A 21,956-nucleotide genomic window follows, 5' to 3' on the forward strand; every position below is an offset into this window, starting at 1 on the left:
GTCGCCGACACAAGGAATCGTAGCGAGATCTCTCGTCGCGTTCCCGCTTTCGTTCGAGACGCGAAAAAATCGCGCGCGCCTTGCACATGGCCGTCTCGCAGGGACATCTATCGACGCACGGCGCCTCCACCATCCGTGGGCGCACGTCGGACGCCGCCATTGTTACCGAGCCTCGGCCGCGCCGCACCGTCGCCGGAGAGACGACGCACGGGCGTACGTCGCGTCGTCGTGTCACCGAATCCATTTCGCCAGCCGTCGTCGTCGTCGTCGTCGTCGTCGTCCTCGTCCTGTCGTGGCAGCGTCAACGTCGTGCTCGCGTCCGTCGTGCCGTCGAGATCGTTTCGCTACGCTTCGTTCCGCTACGTACGTCTCTCGGCGCCGTCGAGGCTCATCGAGAGGGTGGGAGCGAACGAGTGAGGAAGAGAGAGGGAGAGTGAGCGAAAGGGAGAAAGAAAGAGAGAGAGAGAGAGAGAGAGAGACAGAGAAAGGAAGAGCGCCCTGGCCACTCGCAAAGGATCGCCCTGCTCGACGTTCCCTCCTGTCCTCCGTGCGACCTCCGCGCCGAGGCCGACGACGATCGCTCGGCGTCCCGACCGATGCCTCGTCGACGGATTCAAGCCGGTGCTACGGCCGTGTTGTGCATCGTACGGTGTTAGTGCATCATGTGATTGCTTCTGCACCAGGGTACTCTCTTGGCCACGGTGACGGATACTAGCGCGTGAAGGTTAGTCCATCGCCGCCAGTTGATCCTTGCGCAACGTAGATCTCCGACTCGGTGTTGGAGCCGATCCTGTCGCCGAGCGATAGCCTCCAACAACGTTCAGCCCTTTCTGTCTTTTTCTCTCTCTCTCTCTCTCTCTCTATCTCTCTCTCTCTCTCTCTCTCTCTCTCTTTCTCTCTGTGCTGCGGCGATCGCTTCGTTCTTCCCTTCGCGGTCGCGTCCTTGCCGCTGCGAAGCCGCTTCTCGTTCGATCCTTTCCGCGGCGTCGTGGCGATTCGGGAATCGTGAGAATCGCGAGAAGCCTATCGTGCGACCGAGGGAGAGAGAGAGAGAGAGAGCGAGAGAGAGAGAGAGAGAGAGAGAGAGAGAAGAGAACGGGCTTTCCCCGACTTTGTAGTGCTGTAACTTTGACCCTACAACCGCAACCGCCAGGGCCGCCCCGGCCGACCGTGGTGGTTTGTAGTTGGCTGATTCACGAACCGTCGCGTTGATGGTTTCACCTGCGACTTTTGAACGAGGATAGGCCAAGTTCCGGTGAGTTCAGGAGGATTCCGAGAGGACGCCGCTTTCGGAGCGCTCGTCAACGCGCGTCAACGCGCACTTTGTTTTCGAAATGAAATACGCGTCAGCGCAGCTCCGCGAAGAGCTTACGCGATTGATGAATTTCGCGCTGTTATTGAAAATTTCCTTCCTGAAAATCTCGGGACAAAAGTTCGACGGAGAAAGACGCAATTGCGCCTTCGGAGCCGCAAAGTACGTTTCCTACTTTTCACGATTACAGGCCCATTTTGTGCTCGATCTGATTTTTCTTCAGCGAGGATACAAATAGGTAGCTTCCGAATCCTAATTTCAAGTTCCTTCGCGGAAATATTTAACAGCGCGCATCGGGGAAAGAGATGGCAAGAACTCCGGTAAACTTACCGTCATGAACGAGCGCTCGGTGAATTTACGAGAAACGCGCCGGAGAAACGGGACGAAGATGAGAAGTGCTCATGCAAAAGTAAAAATAATGAGAAAAGTTGAGGAAAATTACATTCACGAGGAATCGATCTCGCACAACAGAATTATTCATTCTCTCTCAATTAACGGACGCGTCGCTCTTATTAGCATCTCTCCTCTCGCGCTCTCCGTCCTCGCGATGCGAAACACGAGCACCTTCTCGCACAATGTAAAGAAAACAAGAAGAAAAAAAAAGAGAGAAAAAGAAAAACGGGGCGGGCAGGGGGAGAAGAAAGCTGAGTGCGGAAAGCGCGACTGAAGGAAAAGAGAAAAGGACGGAACACCTCGCGTCGCGTCGCGTCGTGTCGCGCCGCCGCTGCGAGCCGCGTGAGGGTTGATCGGCCGTATCGATCGTTTTGATTGGCTATTCAATCGGCCAAAGCGAAAGATTCTCCCCTTCCGACCGTTCCGATCGCGATAATAAAGATACAGTGGAGAGATTAAAGGTTGACCGAGGCGCACACGTTGCCTACAAACCCGGGACGACTCGCAGAGATTCCGCGGTCGCCTTTTGTCCCGTCCCGCTCCGGGTGTGCGCAACTACGACGGGATTTTTCCCTTCTCATCGCGCCGACCTGTTCCTGAGTCATGATCGGCGGGGAGGGCAGGGGGTGCCCGGAGGGAGAAGGGTACCTGAGATCATCTCGGCCTCGCGCGTTTATATTTCCTTCTTTCTTGCTCCCTTTTCTACGACATCCGCGGGACCTCGATAAATTATATGGCGCGAGAATAGATGTCCCGACGCGGACGTGATTTATCGCTTTATTAATACGCGAGTTTTCGGGATTTACAGAATGACCGTACGTATCTCGCGCCTGTGTGTCTGTGTGTGTGTGTGCGCGCGTACGTGCGTCACAAGGGAGTAAGAGACAAGGGGGGGGGGAGAGAGAGAGAGAGAGAGAGAGAGAGAGAGAGAGAGAGAGAGAGAGAGAGAGAGAGAGAGAGACCATGTTGGCACATACGACTGTCTGCCAGAATTTATCGATTAGTACTGTCGATTATGTATTCGTGAGAGACACTAATGAGACGTCGCCTGCCGAATGCTTCGACGTGGATGGATGAATGGACATGGATGGAACGCGCCAGCCGGCGATGGGGCTTTTTTTTGTCGAGGCTAAACACATTTCCGTATGCGCGCGTATTTTCAGCCGCCGCGCGACAGTTATTGTGCTCGGCCGGCGCGTCCGATGCAATTAATTAGCTATAATTTGTATTATAATTGTCGCTATTGTCAATATCTGAATATGATTCAATTGATTGCTTTGCGTCGTAATTACCGTTCCCATCGGTTTGCGCGATAATTTGAAGAGAGCGATGCGAGATACATTATTTAATAAGAAGCGTGCCGATGTGAGCAGAGAGAGAAAGAGAGAGAGAGAGAGAGAGAGAGAGAGAGAGAGAGAGAGAGAGAGAGTGCGCGCGCGCATACGCTCGCATAAAATTTCGAATGTCAGAGGTCTTCCAAATCGATCTGTCCCTGATTGGAATCTAATGCGACCATGACTCCGGAGACCATTCCGATATAATAAACGACCATCGGCGGTTATTCCTGAAATCGAGAGCTCGACTTCGTCGCACACGTGTGCGTCCACGTAAGCGCTCCGATTCGCGCGATGCGGAAAGACCACGTGTGAATTCAAGTGCTCTCTTTCTCTCTCTCTCTCTCACTCTCTCTAACTTTCTTGGGGTTGCAGTTTCGCTGGAAAAGTAGAGCGTCCGTCATTTTCCGCGCAAATTTCAGAATGCATCCGTTTCTTTGGTCCACCGGGAGGGAGTTTCTTGAATGAAACTCTTCCTCGAGCGGGGATCTTTACAGCGAAATACCGCCACTTTTCGTCCACGTTTTAATTAACACTCGCTTTAGAGAGCGACATGGCGATCGACTCGGTAAACTGAAAAAAACATGGTCTTTTCGCGAAGAAGAACCTCGCGCGTCCGTACGATCGACGAGGGAGAAGTCGCCCCTCTCGAAGTAGCCGGTTATCGTCGATCCCGCGCGATAACGCGTATCGCAAATCGCACGGCGGCGCGATAACCACCTGCGAATCATAATATCCTTACTTGAGATAATCGCGCGGGCGGCATGGAGAGCCGAACGGAGGAGGCGGCGGCGGCGGCGTCGGCGGCCCCCCTCTCTGCCTCCTCCGCGCGCGCCTATTTATTTACTTCACTCGTTATTTATTCAGCGAGCCGAGCCGGCGGCCTTAAGGATCAATAACCGGATCGCACTTAAGATAAATAACAGTGCAACGCGTGTATATACCGTTCGCAGGACGTTGCCGGCTGGAAGCTACAGAAGGGAACCCGATCTCTCCCTCGGGGTGATACCGCGCGCCGCCTTCCGTGTCTCGCGAACGCGCGTGCGTGCGTGCGTGCGTGCGTGCGTGCGTGCGTGCGTGTGCGTGTGCGTGCGCGTGCTTCGCAGCATTTATTCGCGGCGTTGTGCCCGTAATATCTATCGGGCTCGTCAAAGTGGGCGGAAACTCGATCTATGCGCGCGCGTGTTTTCCTACGTATCATCATCGCGCGCCGCGAAACATTCGCTTCGCCGACGACGTTCGCCGCCGCTGCCGCCGCTGCTCTTTAATGCCCATTCGTCAAAGCGCGTGTTAATTTCTCTCTGCCTCTCTTTTTTTCTCCACGATACGCGGGATAGCGTTCACTCCCGCACTCTCCGCTGGCGTTTCCATTGCGTAACGCAACACCCGTTCGCGTTCGCGTTCGCGTTCGCGATGGCGCGCTGAAAATAATCGAAATCTGATAATCCTTTGACGCTGCGGTTGGTCCCGTTGATTTCCGTCCGCCGGGGTACGATGATGTTTATATTCGTGCGCAAGGGATTGCGCAATCATGAGATTTTTCACGCAGGATAACGCGGCGGTCTTGTGTGAAAAAGAAAAAGAAAACTGACTGACTAACAACTGGCTCGATTGATTGACTGACTGACTACTGACTGATTGCATCGACTACGTGTACCTGCGTGTATAGTCCGCGATTTGTTATGCGCGACGTGCGACGTATTTTCGAACACAGCTAGTCCATCCGTCCGGCCTGTCCATCCTCTCTTGTAAATAGATTTTCCATGTTCCCGACACGAGGGGGGTCACGCCAATAGCCCGAGTTAAATCACCATGGTCAGGCGATTCGTTGTCCCTTTCGGAATTATAGTCCTACCTGTAATACGGGTTTCCTCTCTCTCTCTCTCTCTCTCTCTCTCTCTCTCTCTCTTTCTTTCCCTGCCGCCGCTATTGAATGTCGCTTCAACCGCGCGCGGACGCTATGCGGGACGGACAAGAATAATGGTGATTGCTTGAATGTCTGGACGCCGGTCGGGGGTAGTTAGGGGATGATTCGATATTGAAAGTAAGGATCTCGGTCGGTGAATATACGACTTGCGACATGTAACGAAAAGCTGGAAAATGTCACTCCGCTCGTAATCGATTCCAGCTGGAGCGCGATTTCTCCGACTTTGGCCTCGTGAAGGCTCGTGATATCTTTTCGTTTAATCAGGCCGTGGAAAATTTCATTCGGCTGATCGGCGACCACGAGAAAAGACGCTCGATGTTCCAAGTCGAGAAAGGAAAATCTATGCACCGTGTCCTTCCTGTCTTTCTCACTCCCTCTCTCTCTCTCTCTCTCCCTTTCTCCTCCGATTCCCAGAGAATCTGTTGGAAAAATTATGAAAGACCGAGTCGTCGATATTCTCCATATAGATAGCAGCCTGCGGCTGAAAATGGACAATCGATATTCCCTCGTCGGGACGAAGGAAAATCCCCGCGCGTCATGGAAATTCTCCGACTTGGTCGACTTTCCCGAAAAACTACGAGAAAAAGAGACAGCGTCGCGACGAGTTTAGGTCGTCGATATTATCTATTCGCAGTCGTTATTAATAACCCGACTACCTCCGTGGCCGACGACTACAGGCTGATCATTAATACCGAATATAGCCCGGCCGAAAGCAGCGGAGAGAGAGGAGAGAGGAGAGAGAGAGAGAGAGAGAGAGAGAGAGAGAGAGAGAGAGAAGAGAGAGAGAGAGAGAGAGAGAGAGAGAGAGAGAGAGAGAGAGAGAGCGGGTGTTACCAGAGCGCGAAATGTCAAGATCGATACTGGCGCGCGGCGGCGGCCACGAGTGCGTAAACGCGCGCATTCGAATGTGGGCTACGAGTGCTCGCGGATCTCAGCGAAAATCGCGAGCGGAAACGAGAGAAAGAAAGAAGAGAGAGGAGGGGGCGAGGAGAGGACGAGGAGAAGAAAAAGTCGCGACGGTTGCGGCGCGTCGCGCCGTAACGAAGCGGAGCGGTACACGTGTACCTCGTGAAATAATAATGCGCCCGTCGTTCTCTTTCCATTCACGTGGCGATACGTACGTGGTGGACGACGCTTGTCGCCCGACGCCGCTCTATAGTCGGTCGCCGACGTCGACGACGACGACGACTCGCCCGTTGTTTTCATTCCTCGCGGCACCCCGCGGCGCGTTGCATCGCGTCGTCTTCCTTCGAAGGCTCCAGCGACTTTCCCTTTTGCCGCGCGCCCGTTTGCTCGCCTCGACTCGTCGAGATTCTGAGTGCAACGACGACGACGACGACGACGACGACGACGAGCATCGTCAGCGAGGTCGTCCCGGCCGCGTCTCTCGATGCCGACGACGTAGCCAGCCGTCCTCGGCCAGCTCTCCTCGCGACGCACGCGAGATCTTCTCATCGACAAGCAGCGTCATCGCGAGCTTTCTTCTTCCGATCTCCCGACGCGCTCCTCAACGCGTTCGTGCGTCAACCCCGACTGCGAGACCGGATTGCACTCAGCTCGAATTTCAACCACCGAAGATGCGGTAAATAAGTGCAGCAATTCGATATGCGTGTGTTTGCGTTCGCGCGTTTCGTCGGGGCGCTCTCTCTCTCTCTCTCTCTCTCTCTTTCTCTCTCTCCCTCGGCTACCTGCGACTTTTCACTCGTCGCACGCGACCGTTCACGTTTTCTACGTAAATTAAGCGAGAATGCAACGTCGCGTCAAAGAGAGAGAGAGAGAGAGAGAGAGAGAGGGATTTTTCAACTCTAGTATTTCTCCACGTGAAAGAGAAAGCGAGAGACGCTGGAGCTGCGCGATCTGCAAGTCACACCGTCCGATTAATCGTTCTTCTTTCCGTGCCATTGATTTTATCGTGCGGCTGATTAAGTTTCGATACCTGTGACCATACAGCATGACGCAGGCAGTTTTAGCGAGCGCGCGAGTCGGTAGGGGGAGAAGGGGGCATTTCCGATCTTTGGAACGGGAACGAGGAAAATGTCACGCGTTGATGAGCGCGCGCTTATATGTGCACGCCGGCGCGGCGGTCCCTTTGACTCAAGTCCGTGGGGTTGTGGAGAGGAGGGGGGAATCAGGCGCTCTTTCTTTCGAGCTATTGATTTTATCGAGCAAATCACTCGCTACACTAGTCGCGAGCCAACGTGGTGTGTCGGCGGCGACGGCGCCGCCGACTTCTCCGGGGCGGTCGGTGACTCTCGGTATTTCGTCGTCGGAATGACCGACGTCGCTCGTCGGGAAATTGGAAAGAGCGGAATGTTACCCGAGCGCGAATCCCGCTCCGGCGGAGTTTGGGATTCGACCGATCGACGTGTACGAGCGGTGATGATTACAAGTTCAATGTTTCTGTCTCGCGATCGCTCGGCACGTGTCCCGCTCGTGCTCGCATTGCTTGCTGTCGCATCGTTTTGCTGTCAGTCACAATCTTTTCACGTGATTTCTTGTTGCCGCGGATCATCCGATGTCGGGCAGCCAATCAAAAATTCGTGCGTGTTGCCTAACCGCCGTAATCTACAAGATCTCGGTGATCTGGCAATCGCATTATTCTTCTGTAGTGTGTCGCATAATTCTAGCTGTTCATCGCACTCAGGTTTTTTTTCTTTTCTCTGTTACATTGTCGCGTACGCCTGCTGCATTCGCGTGCAGCCCGCTCGCTACTCTTGTACATCGTAATCAGTGCCATCGATGCGTTTCGATCGATAAACGTCGACGTTCAAATTCATTGTGGTGTCGTCCACTTTCTTAACCCGATTGTCGGAGAGCGAGAAACCGCGGTCGCGATCCCTCGTGCTTCTAACGAAAATCGCTCGCTCGCGCGCAAGATCTCCGTTCCGAAGGGCGCTAATTGAGCGTTCGGCAAGATTTCCGTCGCGTCGTTTGAAGCATTATCCGAGGGCTTTCAACATTTCCGTCCGACTTTAAGGTTACCGCGCGCGCAATTGTTCTGGCTATCGCCGTCATAACGACTTTTTTTTTTTGTGTATATTGCGTTCTTTGGATATTCAATTGTGTTTGTGGATTAAAAGTGGATTGAACGTTTCTGAAGGTCAAAATTAACTTTCTTTGAAGGCGATCCTTCATGCCTGTTCCTAAATCCGTCAACCTCCTACACACTTCGACGCTCTCAGCGCTGAGCTGTCCCAGCGTTCAGTTCGTTCGAAGCATTCGGCACGCTCGTAGGAACGTGGAGTGCTTAATTCGAACAGGCGGAATTAAGCGTTCCGAGACGCCCGCTGCGACGCGACGCGAGGGATGTCCTGGGAAAAATCGTCCCGAGAATTTACGCATCCTTTACCTTCGCCACCGTCTCGTCACGCTTTCCTTTCTTATCGCGTCCGTCCTCTGCACCCCTCGCGGTGGAGTCTCTCTCTCTCTCTCCCCCCCTTCTCTCTCTCTCTCTCTCTCTCTCTCTCTCTCGCTCTTCAACGAGCGCGAAAAGCGGCGGTATTTTCATTCGGCCTGTGTCTCGCCCGAGCTCGAAGCGGATCCCGACTACACACGGATGAAAACACGGCTGCGTGCGGCGGGGAAAGTTGCAAATTGGAAAATTCGCGTGTTCTTCTCATTGCGGCACGCTCCAATAGATCGAGCCGAGATTCAAGGCACACGCCCATCGGGCCTCACGAGTGTCCCCCCAACAGCTGCGAGAAACGGCTTTCTCCACTAAGCGCAGCCAATGTTTCAATCGATCGGAAATGAATGCTTGCATTCGATTGCAGAAAAAGTCGCTTCACAACTGCTGTAAAATTCGCGAAATCTCGTCGGGGCGTATGCTCTGAAATCTGGCTGAATCCAAACGCACGCATCAATCAGATCCACGAATTTGGCAACAGTTGCAGAGCAGCTTTTCCCGCTGAACGTGGTTCTGCACGATGTGTGCCGGCGGAGTACGCGAGATTCATTCCTCCAACTCGCGTCGGTCGCCGCTGCTCTTCGCCCCGAGGAATCTAGCGTGTACCGGACTACTTTTATATATATGCACCGCTTTTATATATATATATATATATATATTTTTTTTTTCTTATGCTCAATCGTCACCGCTCGACAGCGCGAATCATTGTTCGTGCGTTATCTCCGACTTCGCCGTCGTCTCGCCGCGGCACTTTTGTCGCCGCGAGGTAAATAAACTCCGCGCATCTACTTATCTTATCGGGCTATACATCGCTTCACCTACGACTCCCCCCTCCACTGCTCGCTGCGCGCTTTATCGTCGAGAAACACGTGGTCCGTGCCACTTTACGCCACTCGCGTAGCGCGATCTACTTTTAATATTCGCGCCACTCGCCCCTTCGCGTGCGTGTCTCATCTTGGAATCTTGGACTTGATTGCTCGTTATCGGATTTGCGATTATTCGCTCGATCGACTTCCGTCACTTCCGGCAAGGCGCGTGCCGTCACGCGTCATTTCGACGCGCCTAATGAAAATGTGCCGATTTTTCAGGATGCAGGAACTGGCATTCCCACGTCGGAAAGGGATCCTCGCCCCAGTGTCGGTGTTGGTGCTGCTGATACTACCATTGGTCGATTTACTCTCTACAAACGGTGAGTCACCTTATATTACGCGTCAGTGGGCGTGCGTGCGTGTGTTACATACGCGCTGGAACGCAAACACGAGTACAAGCGTGACCGTGACGACGTCATCGATAATGTATGAACAATGAGAGAACGGCAAATAATCACGTTTCGTTCGTTTAACGTCCCTGAAAGCCACTTACGAGAGAGAGCCGTCTCTCCTCCTACTCCTCCTCCTTTTTTCTCTTCTCTTTAAGTGCCGGGGGTTCGAAAATAAACGTGTCACGACGTTTGCCGTCGCTCTAGAGAATCTCGCAGGCTCTCTCGGCTTGCGTCGCATCGACGACGCCGAGAGCACGATGTCGTCGTCGTCGTCGTCGTCGTCATCGTCGGGGTATCGCGTGACATCGATTTTTCCAACGTCGTAAATATCGTCGCGGTGGATTAATATCGCTTACATTAGCCCGCTTCGTTGCTCTCTTTCTCTCTCTCTCTCTCTCTCTCTCTCTCTCTTCCTTCAATTATGCGCTCAGAATATAAAGAGCCGCAGCACCCGAAACCTCCATCTCGTTTCCCGCGAATTAATCAAAAGCTCGACGAGCTGCGCTCGCGTTCATTCGTATCCTTCTCTCGGCGAGAAATTAGAACCACCGGGCTAATTGAAATCCCCAAGTGTGTCGCGTCCATATCAAACCCCTCGAGAGATCCGTCTTGAAACGACGACGTCTCCCGGTGATACCCGTCGGGACAAAATCGCCCTGAAATAACCGAAATCACAATTCGCTGAAAAGAGAGAGAGAGAGACAGAGAGAGAGAGAGAGAGAGAGAGAGAGAGAGAGAGAGAGAGGGAGAGAGAGGGAGAGAGAGAGAGCGAGCAACGACGCGTCGAAAAAGCCCGACGCCGCGGCTATTCTCGCGCGCAAGGATCGTTTCGGCTCTCTCGCGACGGATATTCGCGGCGCGTTGAGGCGCGCGCGCGTGCGACTTAATCAGCGCGGACGCGCGTTTATTTAAACGCCGCGCCGCTCGAAAGACATACGACTCGGGCGCGAGGACAGCCTGCGGAGTTTGGCCCCGAGTCGCCTCTTCATCGCTCGCCGTCGTTTCCTCGACGCCCGTTTCCGCCCGAAACTCCTCGTTCTCTTTGCGCGGCCGCGGCTCGCGGACGCACTCGCGCTCGTTAGCTCGTTAACGAGTCTCGCCCGCTTTCTACGGCTTCGCGCCCCGCCCCGCCCCGCCCCGTCGTGCTTCTTCGCGGCTCTCTCCCTGAAAAAGAGCTGTTAACCGTGCGAGACGCGACGCACACAAAACGCCAGCCGTCGCCGCTCGTCGAGGCTGTCCTCGCCGACCGCCAGGCTCTGTCGCCGGTTCTTCGTTCGACGACGACGACGACGAGGAGGAGGAGGAGGAGGAGGAGGAGGAGGAAAAGGAAGAGGAAGGGACGCGAAGAGAGAACAACACCACCCTCCTGCGCCGCCGTCTCTTCTCTCTTCCCGTTCCTCCTTTCGCCTTCCGTCGCACGTCGAGATAAATGATGTCCCTTCGACGAAAGATGCGTGTCTAAAACGGTCGACGGCTTGCTCCTCTCCGCCCTTCTTCTTCCTTCTCGACGTGGCCGCGTTCCACGCCGCCGTGCCGCCCCGGTGCGTTCTCGCGCGCGTATTGCACGCACGTGCGTACGTCGCTTATGTACTAGGTGTCCCGGAAGCGCAGTTAGACCCGCCGCGCCATTCGTCGACGCTCGGATTAGCGACGTGTTGAGACCGGGGGAATTGAGAAAGCCTCGCGGACACGTGCGTTATGCCGTGGCGAGTCGCGAACGCACGAACGCGCGCGGAAATGTCGCCGGCCTTGCGGATGGGGATTGCGCGGTTGGTGCGAATTCGGCCGGAATTGCTCGCCGTCCGACTTGTATGAATTACCGAGACGCTTAATGACTATCGCCGATAACGGCCCGTCGCGGAATTCCCCCCTCGGTGTGAGACTTCGTCGTGTGTGTGTGTGTGTGTGTATATGCGCGCTTCGGTCATTAATATTAAGGCCCGGGCTTCAAGCCAGGGGGACACCCTGTAGACGCTCTCGCGTGTATCCCATTTCCCTTGGCGCACCCTCCGCCCTCTCGCCGGCTATTTCTGACATTCGACCGCCCCGAAATGTGTACACGCGGCCACGCGTTCGCGATCGAACGCACCGGCGCGGCGACGATCGTGGGCGCCGATAAATACGCACTGTCGAATCGCTACATGGCCAAGGACGTTTATCGGCTGACCTCCGCGAGAGCTCCGGGGCTCACAACTCCACGAGCGGCCCGCGAGAGAGTTTCAAGGAAGCGGCGACGCGCGCTCCCGTTTCCTCACGGGAGAACTCGCCGCGACACGTCGATGTTCTCTCACGGACACTTTCTGCGTGTACTTTGTACTTTGTACGTGCGATTGTTTCGCGCGCGCGCGCGCGCGTTGCAACAATGTACGCGACGAATCGCGCTCCAAACTCGGCCGCGAGACGACCTAGAATCGAGTCGCTCGAGAGAGAGAGAGAGAGAGAGTTTGCTCGCCGCGGGGAGCGCGCGCGGCTGATCGAAAAGGCGCGATTATTCCGCTCCGGAGCCGACGACAGAGAGACAAACGCAGACGCTCGGTCGCGAGAGAATGTAATGTCGGCCGTCCGTTCCGAGCGCGTACGCGCGTCTGGGAACTTTTACGCCGGCTGCGCGAGCTGCCGTCTGGCAACTTTGCGCTCGCCGGAGCTCGCTAAATAGCGTCGCTCGCTCGTCTGCCGACGACTAAGATAAACGGCCGACGACAGGATGGGAACACGACGACGGCTATAATAACGCGTCCGCGAGTCGTTAACTTTGTTTTTTCCCCGCTTCTAACGCGCGCATTCCCCCGGCATTCCGAGCGCGGCTGGGCGCTTCGCCACCGCCGTGCCAGGCCACGCAACTCACGCACTCACGCACGCACGCACGCACGCACGCACGCACGCACGCACGCACGCACGTCGCTCCTCCGCGTCGGCTCTCACGCCCTGAGCCTTGTTTCGTCGGGCTCGATAGCAATTTTCTAATCGTACGCTCCTCTTAATGAAAGCGTGGAGCCTCTTAATTCCCCCAATCAGCCGCGTCTTCGCCTTCGAATTCCCCACCTGGCCCGCGAGCGCGAGCGTAGACCTCGAGGAGGATCGCGGGAGGAGGGAGCCGGAGGGGAGGGGGGGGGGAGAACGCGTTCGGAGAAAACTGGTTTTTTCATTCGTAATTTTCAAGTCGCGACGAATCGCGCGAGCCACGCCTCGCTCGCGCTAAACGCTCAGGGAACGCTTAGAGAGAAAGAGTTCTCGCCCCTCTCTCGAAGAATCTCGAACCGTCGAACTCGAGTTCGGTTAATGTGGGATGATGCTTCACGACGACGTGTCTCGTTTGCGTGTCGCGTGAAATCTCGTCAAAATCTCCTTACGCTCGTTAGCACCGTATAGAAATTCGCTTCCGCGCGCGGGGACTTGTCAGTTACTCATTATTACTCGCCCCTTCTGAATTCGTCAAACCTACTTTCATTGAGAAATCCCATCTCCCCCCCCCCCCTGTACGCCTTGGTAGCTCGTGTTGACGCAGACTCTCCTTGCGTTACAGGCTCGTGCGACTTTCCATCGGGTTGGACGGGGGAGTGGTACCAGTACGGCAAGCCACCATTCGGTATAAACACGACCCTTCTCGGGGATAGAACATGCGTCGAGACAAAGGACGACAAGTACATCGTGTAGTGAGTATCGTCCGAATAGATATCTACCGGTCAGTCTTCGCTGATAAACGCGCCGATTAACGGGAGCAAATTTCCCCGGTAGTTTCAGCGGCGAGAACTGCTACCACTGCATGATCATCAACAAGCGGCATGATAACGTGATCCAGTATCGCGAAGGTACGTTTGCTTCGTTATTACGCCGACGATCGATCGGAGAAGGAGAGAGAGAGAGAGAGAGAGAGAGACTAACCCGACTCAACTTTGTCCCTTTTTCCCGGCGTCGCTCCGCGCGCACAGGCTGGTGTAGCCCGGAACGCACGAGCCTGGACGACATGTGCAACATGATCACCTCGGACGACATGCTCTACTCGATCTTCCGCATGCACTCCAAACCGATACCCTGCCCGTTCACCGGCTCGTCGTTCATGTTCACGTACAACCGGGGCTACGGCGAGTGCACGAGTCCCATCAGCCTCGCGGAGAAGTGCACCGACGAGAGCAAACTTCTACTCAAGTACCAAGCCTGCCCGGACGTCGAGGGGACCGAGAGTAACAGTACGTTGCGTCGATCATCGCCGTAAACGGCATTGTCCGATTAAACGCCGGGGCATTGGATTAATTCGTCCTACTTAGTGCCGCGACATCGTCTCTCTCTCAGCGTGTCGAGACGAGTCTCGTGGAAAACTGCCGCGAGAATCGACGCTCAAGCGCGCGCGCGCGCGCGCGCGCGTTCAATTAGATGTTCCATCTCAACACACGTTTCTCGTTTTGCCCGCAGCGGAGGAGCTGCAGTGCCTCGCCGTGTGGAACGACGGCCGAAATAAGTATCTGGTGGGGACGCTGAAGGGGAGGAACGCCCTCGGCAACGGCAGGACTTACAGGTGAAGCGCGAGCGAGCGGTTCCTCGATGCCGCGCGCACCAGCGGCATTGTTGCCTAGAGAGCCTCGTAGGAAGAGAGTGGCAAACTGATCACGTGACCAGGTCTCTGCTGATTCGACGGAGGCACAGAGTCTTCTCGACCAATCAGAATATCGATATAGCAAGACGACAGGTTGGTTTTACAGGTTGAGTTTTAGAAGCAGTCTAGGCATTTTATACTATGCACAAGACACAAAATTATGTAAATAATATATATATATATATATTACGATTCTTATTCTATGTAAATCGAAGCGACAAATATTCTTTCGCAATTAATACTTATTACTTACGGACATCTGTCCGTAAGTAATAAGTATTGTTTGCTGATTGTTATTGCTGTTATTAATTCGTAGGCGAATATCTTGTGCGAATCTCGTTTGCGTAACCTCCTCTAATGATTGACAGATGTACGTCAGACTTGCTTTAAAAACCCCCTATAAAACCAACCTGTCGTCTTATGCTATATCGATATTTTAATTGGTCAAGAAGGCTTTGTGCCTCCATTGAATCAACAGAGTCCTGGTCACTTTGCGCCTGATCAGAGTTTGCCACTCTCTTCCTAGGAGGCTCTTTACTATTGCCGAGCCCGCGCGACGGCAGCGCGACTTGTCGCTGCTGCGCGCGATTTTGTCCTAGCATGCTCGCAACCAACACCAAGTGCACGCCAAGTCGGTCGCTTTACACGCGCCACACCTGCCACTCCGTGCGTCCGCCAGGTGTTTACGCGCGTCGCGTTTCTCAGCATGTCGCGTTCGGTCGCGTTGCACGGCGTTTACGGCGTATAATGGGGACGTGCGCCGAGATGGCCAGGTGAAAAGATGGTTAATCGCTCATTTGTCGTCTTTCACGTGGCCATTAGCCACGCTGCTGGCTTTTTCGGTTGCATGCTCTCGCGCGAGCACATAAGCCGCGCTGTAAGCGCGCGAGAACGAAGCGCCAACCGAGACGCCGCCGGCCGAAGCGAGAAATCGCCGAAGCAATTCTGCGCGCATTAGCAAACATTGCATTAGCTTTTTATTCTTTTCGGTAGATGTTTTTTATACGAGGAGAAGGCGCATCATCAGGGCAAGATCTATCTGCTCGCCCAGTCCGGCGACCCGACTTGCAACGGCCTCACCACCGTCTCCGAGGGCTCACCCACCATAAAACTCACTAAAGGTAACTGCGCGATCGAGAGAGAGAGAGGGAGAGGGAGAGAGAGAGGGAGAGGGAGAGGGAGAGAGAGAGAGCAAGAGAGAGCAAACGCGTCTCTCGATACGGCCGCCCAATTTCGTCTCTCACGGTTCTTTCTGTGCGTCTCTCGACAGTCGACAAAGAGCACAAGTGCAAGTATCCGGCCTGGGTAACCCAGCATCACGACTGGCACTCTCTAGACGGCACCAAGGTCTATCACTTCACCAACAAGAACGCCACGCTGAAGGTGAAGCCGCAGTCGCAGGACACTGACGTGGACGCGCTGCACGAGGAGAAGATCGTCTGTCACAACCTGGAGCAGCTGTATCCGAACGACAACATGCAAGGCAACAAAGTCAAGCTGATCGCGCACGTCACCAGCGGCTGGTAAAAATCCCGTCTCTCTCTCGATTCGTCTTCGCGGCTCTGGTCGCGCGCGACCGACCCACATCTGTCTCATCTCCCGTTCTCATTTATATTCACAGCGACATTGGATACGTGTGCATGATCTTCCACAGAAGGGACAGCCACATCATCGAGATTCAGCAATCAGGTGCGTCTGCGCTTTGTCTGTCTCGAATCTCGCGCACGCGCGCGCGCGTTTGTTTGTATCTCCTAATTTGCCGCTTCTTTGACCGCAGACCAAAAGGCGATTATGCCGGACGAGGCGTGCTCGATTTCGGACCCCTCGACGATGCCGTACACGACCCTAATAAGTAAGTGCCGATCCGTGTCTCGCGACGCGTCGCTCATTAATATTAAATAGAGAATGTGCGCTGCCGCTCGTGCCACGCGAGCGCGAGCGCGCGCGCGCGCGCATTCCGTCGTACCGCGGATTAGTGATCGGTGGGCGCGCCCGGTGAAACAAATCGGTGTATGCAAATCGTATTTTCTCGTCTGCCGCAGCCACGTTCCTGCATCAGAGGAAATGTCCTAATCCGGGACGGTACGAGATCCTGGATTTTGCACTGTCCCATGTACTATCGGCCGCTGCGTCAAGGCGCCAGCGGCGCAGCGAGCTGTCCGAGACGACCAAGAGGCGGACTTGGCAGGATAACACCGAGGACGAGGAGTGCAGGAGCACGCATATTCAAGTGGGCTGCACGTCGTCCGACCAAACTGAGATGATAATCGCCAACACGTGCGAGCACGAGGAGATTGGTAAGGCCGGGCGAATTTGTGGCATTTTGCGACTTTGCGACTTTGCGAGGTCCGACTGACGGCTAACCCGGAGATTGACGCGATTTCTCTCTCTCTCTCTCTCTCTCTCGTCAGCTTATTACTGTCACGGTAGCTGGGAGGAAAAGGGCACATGGTACACGATCGCATCTCAAAGAAACCCCGAGTTCTCGATCGGCCTAGGCGGAGGAGGAACGTTCTGTTTCACCATGCGCCAGGAGGGCGTCAGGGACAAGGCTTCGGGAAGAAGCGGCAGACTGAAGCAACAGGAGCAGGAATTGTGGCTGTCGAGGCCCTCCAACATTTGCCAGAGAGAAGCCAAGGAGGAATGGACGTATAGACTGTCGAGTCAAGGTAATTATCGGGGACGCGACGTTACATTTTCCACGCGATCGTTGCGAACGTAAACCGGCAAATTTCGCGTGCTTCGCGAGCGAGAAGACTCACTTTCATCACGAGCGATCGTCTCAACATGATTTGTTCGACACGAATTGATCGATTGACCGACATTGATACGACGAGTCGAGACTACGGGAAGTTGTGTGCTCAACAGAGCTAGCGAGTTAATTACGGTTGCGTCACCGTAGCCTCTATGATGTTGCACATTACATCGGTCTTAAACGCGAGCATGCCGGATAAGCGCGGTATAAATATTCAACGTCACGTTTGCACTACGTTACAGGTGTGTGCGAGGACTTAACGAAGGCAGCTTCGAGCGTGGCGTCTACCCCTCCGTCGTCGTCGTTACTCTCGCTTCTGTTTACCTTGTACGTAGCAGCTTACATCGCTACTAACACGCTGCGCGTATTACTCTCGAGATGATCTGCAGCTATTAAGTGTAAGGGGTCTCGAGGTGTACTGTAATTTCCAGCACGGATTCTCTCAGGTATTGCGTGTTGCTGGAAGTGCGTGTGTATGTACATATATATAGCTCATAGTTTGATAGCTATCGATCGACGAGCTGTCGATACGTGAAAAATACGCGACATGAGAACGCGACGTGCAGCTTAACATCCATTATCGACAATATAATTTCCGTTCTATCGACGCAGCAAGCCTAATTACGCTAAAATAGCCGCCGATCGCCATTGTTTCCGACTGAAGACACGAGAGGCGAGAGAGAGAGAGAGAGCGAGAGAGAGAGAGAGAGAGAGAGAGAGAGAGAAAGAGAGAGAGAGAGAGAGAGAGAGAGAGCCGTACACCCCGTTTCCTCGAGTGCTATACGATTATTTTTTACGATATATTACTTTTGCAACTCGCGAACTCGTATTCCGCACGAGAGCGACTGAAACTCTAGGCGCTTTCTAGATTCCAGCACCGCTGTTGTTTCCCGAACGTAATGCGGCATCGCGTATAGGCCAATACTTTACTGCCAGATTTGTTGACTAATCGGAACGGCGGCTTGAACACTACCACCGTGGTGGTTCCGTTTGCGCGGATAATTTACGATCGCTCGCGTGTTTTCCGTTCGATTTCGGGCGAGAAAGTGAGAGCGACGATATTCAGGGCTGGGGGAACTTGATGCTAAAAATATGAATCTCGAGTGGAAAGTGCAGCGGCCGCAGGTCGCATTTCCTGCGAGAAATGTGACTAAAAATTTGAAGCGCGGGATACTGATGGAGAGAGAAAGAAAGAGAGAGAGAGAGAAAGAAAAAGAGAGAGAGAGAGAGATACTCGATTCTCGCGGTAATAACACGATGGAAGAGTGGCCGACGACGAATCATCAGCTATAAACTCGAGGATATATATTTCGGAGACACAGTCCCAGCCTGAATATCTTCCTTTCGTCGGCTAACGAAAGTGTGTAATTTAACGCGACAGCCTCGAATCACGACCACTTGAGAGTACTTTAAGACTCGGAGTGTATATTCTTATTAAGTAATCGCGCTAATTGTACATACGACCAGGGTATAAGTAATCGAGATTTCAATTGGTTATTTTCGAACGAGGGTCGACAGACATGACGATTATGTAATTACAACCCGCCCGACTGGCACAGGTTGAGCTCGTGTACTTGGATTTTGTGTAACTGCAAGGGACATAGGTTTTATCCTTTAGCTAGAGTATGCAGCAATTGTACATAATATAATGGAGATATTGTATAAAGACTGTTTCTAAAAGAGTAACGAGTATACCGCTCACACGATTGCATCTCGTCACCGGCAGACGTGCGTGCATTTTCAAAGACATTCTCGAGATCGGCCTCGCAAACGAAGGTCCGCGCCTCGTCGCGACACTCGTGCCGACACAGGTTCGTGAGTTTGCGAGTCTCGACAACGACAAGCGAAGAAACTCGGGGAGCGTTTCTCAGAAACCAAGAGCGAATCGGCCAAGAACGTTGTCCGACGCGCGCGCGCGTTTCTACGGAAGAGATCGGTCACACGAACGTGAAAATTCGCAACGATTGGCGAATCGACGTGGAAATTAATTACGGGCTAATCGACCAAGACCCCCCCCCCCTCCCCCGAGATTCGTATCCCCCGAGACTTCCATCAAGATGCCCCGGGCGGAACAATCTCGTTGGTAATCTTCGTCTTTTCAAGCGGCTTTCAAACCGACTTGGCTACGTTGGAGAACTTTGAATATTAATTACCATCAGGTCTCGAGATTGATCGCGCGGCGCAGTATAGCTCCTCGGGATTTGAAGGTAAAGAAAAAAAGAAATTCCATCGGACCAGCCGCAAACTCACGAACTTTACCGTGTAACGTAACTGTCGACGTAGCCGGCCGAGTGTGGTGGTGCACCCGCGGACCTCCCAGGACACGCGCATTCGTATCGCGTATAAACATGCTTTTGCATCTCTAAAAATAGAGTTAGTGGATGTCGAAAACAGATCGATCACGCATCTCGTTATCTCCCCGTTCGTCATCGACGATACGAGACCTCAGGCGTGTGTCTTTCGGTATTCGGACGCGCTTCGATTTCCAGTTCGCCGACGCGTCCCGAATCGCGCGCGACACGCACGTTGTTGTGCGTATGTGTATCGCGATGAGGAGTTCCTCCTCGGCGAACCGAACGCTCTCCTGTCGTTCTCCTTTCCCGCGGCCTACTCTACGAAAACAAAGTCAATGTGTAATTCAAGATGAGTGGGAGCTTTGCACGCGTTTTCTTCGCTACTGCATCCTCGCGAATTCAGATTCAGCACGACACCGTCGTCCTCCACGATACCAAACATTGCGGCGGGCAAAGTATTATAGACGCGAAAATTCCGACGAGTAATATCGTTTCCATTTCCCTCGTATCTTTGCGCCTCCTCCCCTACCCCTTGTGCAGCATAGTCTCACGCGCGAGCCCGGCGTTGCTCGACTCGTGCGAATATTTTTATCGCGTGGTCGTTCGTTCGACTGTCCAAGACGTGACCGTGGAATTTGTACAGATTCGGGTATGAAACGGAGATAATAGCGTATTAGAAATTCAGGCGGTATCGCTCTGACGGGGGAGAGAAGCTGAGATTGCGGTCCAACACGAAGAAAAAGAAGAAGAGAGTTAGAAGGACAGAGAGAGAGAGAGAGAGAGAGAGAGAGAGAGAGAGAGAGAGAGAGAGAGAGAGAGAGAGAGAGAGAGAGAGAGAGAGAGAGAGAGAGAGAGAGAGAGAGAGAGAGAGAGAGTTCAATAGTTTTATATTTTTATTAAATAGCATTCACACGCACCGGAATGTGTATATATACATACACAATTTTATTGATTACATACGCATACGCATACACACAGATACTTACATAGGGAGCCACGCGACATGCTCGCGTAAACTAGGGAAAAGGCGCCGCGGGTATATAAAAAGCCGGCAAGAAGGGGAGTGTGTAAAAAAGAAGACTCACACACGCGCAGCACATACTTCATTACTACATTAGTCGGATCTACATCCATTAACTCTGTGATATCCATCACATCTAGGCGTAAATGTGACAGCCAAAAAGGGAACGAAGAGAGAAGAAGAGGGAGAGAACAAACAAACGAACGAGCGAGCGAAAGAGAGCGAGAGAATGAAACTAACGAAACTGAACTCTAAAAGCATTTTTATTGTATATATACCATATATTTTCTAAATAATGGACTGTTCCGGAATTCAGGTGATTTGTTGATAAGCGAAAGTGTATGGATTCGAATTATTAAATATTTGAGCATTTAATAACGAGACAGATTCTTATTTTTGTACAGATAGGACGACGACCTATCGCGATATGTCCTTAAAACCCCCGTTAAAACATATTCACACATACACACAACAAGCACACGAAACTTCACACGCTAAGCGAAACCGTCGTAGTCGTATATAATACACACGTACGTATAAATATATGTTTTATGTAATTTTTTGTAACTATTGCGTTACGTCAACGTCATCTTCGACAGCAAGAAGCAGCGTCATCGATCATCGACATCATCGATTATATCTCGAGATCGTAGATGCTGTCTTTGTTGCCGTCATCGTTATCTTCATTATTATATTATTATCATCATCATCATCATCATCATCATCGATACTCTATCGGCGTATTGGTACATTACTATGTTGTAACGACACTACATTTTGTTTTTTATTTCTACACACGTTCTACTTTGAGACGAGACCTAATAGCGAAAATACAGATAGATAGAAAAAGAGAGAGAGAGAGAAAGAGAGAAAGAGCAGGCCTTGTTACTTTACGCGCGTCCCAGATGCGAAGCAGAAACGACGACCGATGCCTTAAATATACAACTTCTAATGCCTTACGCGAATCGCAAAAAAAGTAACGAACGATCGGTTACTCCTCCCACCGAAACTTGTCTCCGTACACGTTTTTTCCTTTGGCGAGAAAAATTTGACAGAAGTCACACCGTTGTGCGTACGTATTAGCGAGTTTTAATTGGCCCTTTCCCGTCCTTCCTACGCAGCGTGAACATGAGAGATTCCACCTCTCCCCCTCCCCCCCCCCTCCTTCACACACCCTCACCCTGCGTGACTCGTAATTGACGCGGCTGCATTGAATTCCGGAAACAGATATTATAGGATGTAATTTTAATACTTCTAAAGTAAGTTGTAACTTGTAAGGCGGTAATTGAAAACGCGAGAAGAGTCGGAAGTTGCGAGTAACGCGACTTGCGCGAAATTTACGAGAGAATGACAAGAAAATAAGAGAGAGAGAGAGAGAGAGAGAGAGAGAGAAAGAAAGAGAGAGTGAGAGTGAATGAGTGAATGAGAGAAGCGACTCACGAGTTTTGTACATCCACATGCGCACACGTATATTTTGTTCATTGCTGTGATGAATTACGTAATTATAAATATTAGCGTGTAAGGCGGTTTGAATGCGGCTTTTCTTGCCACTTTAATATAATTGCAAAGCATTAGTCGGTATCCGTTCGGGGATGTAAGCCTCTCTGAGAACCGCACGGATACGGACGGCGACCTATTTACCCTCGATGTAATTTAATTGTA

At 52.8% G+C, this 21,956-nt stretch overlaps 1 protein-coding gene across 5 annotated transcripts; it reads left to right on the top strand.

Moving 5' to 3' along the window:
* The first annotated feature begins 126 nt into the window (after positions 1-126).
* On the top strand, positions 127-19,738 carry LOC105182797 (uncharacterized). Of its 5 annotated transcripts, XM_025304905.1 has the most exons (14): positions 127-724; positions 6,126-6,548; positions 9,461-9,561; positions 13,157-13,286; positions 13,369-13,442; positions 13,563-13,820; positions 14,044-14,146; positions 15,218-15,345; positions 15,495-15,747; positions 15,846-15,913; positions 16,002-16,076; positions 16,267-16,521; positions 16,636-16,893; positions 17,222-19,738. In XM_025304905.1, exons 2-14 carry the CDS (start codon positions 6,544-6,546, stop codon positions 17,359-17,361), a joined length of 1,848 nt encoding a protein of 615 aa, XP_025160690.1. In that variant the 5' UTR covers positions 127-724; positions 6,126-6,543; the 3' UTR covers positions 17,362-19,738. The 5 variants fall into 5 exon arrangements, with proteins under 5 accessions (XP_025160690.1, XP_011138794.1, XP_011138792.3 ...); XM_011140492.3 differs by lacking the exon at positions 6,126-6,548 and having other exon boundaries at positions 128-724; XM_011140490.3 differs by lacking the exon at positions 127-724 and having other exon boundaries at positions 5,776-6,548.
* The last annotated feature ends 2,218 nt before the right edge of the window (positions 19,739-21,956 follow it).

Source organism: Harpegnathos saltator, unplaced genomic scaffold (assembly GCF_003227715.2).
Source record: "Harpegnathos saltator strain DR-91 unplaced genomic scaffold, Hsal_v8.6 scaffold657, whole genome shotgun sequence".
In the NCBI taxonomy this organism is placed as follows: domain Eukaryota; kingdom Metazoa; phylum Arthropoda; class Insecta; order Hymenoptera; family Formicidae; genus Harpegnathos; species Harpegnathos saltator.

Bases quoted from the DNA above. Each gene is read 5' to 3' on its own strand.
- LOC105182797 (XM_011140490.3), top strand. From the start codon at position 5,812: ATGTCAAGATCGATACTGGCGCGCGGCGGCGGCCACGAGTGCGTAAAC. The intron at 13,821-14,043 runs GTACGTTGCGTC...TTTTGCCCGCAG, and splicing joins CGAGGGGACCGAGAGTAACA to CGGAGGAGCTGCAGTGCCTC. The intron at 15,914-16,001 runs GTGCGTCTGCGC...CTTTGACCGCAG, and splicing joins CATCGAGATTCAGCAATCAG to ACCAAAAGGCGATTATGCCG.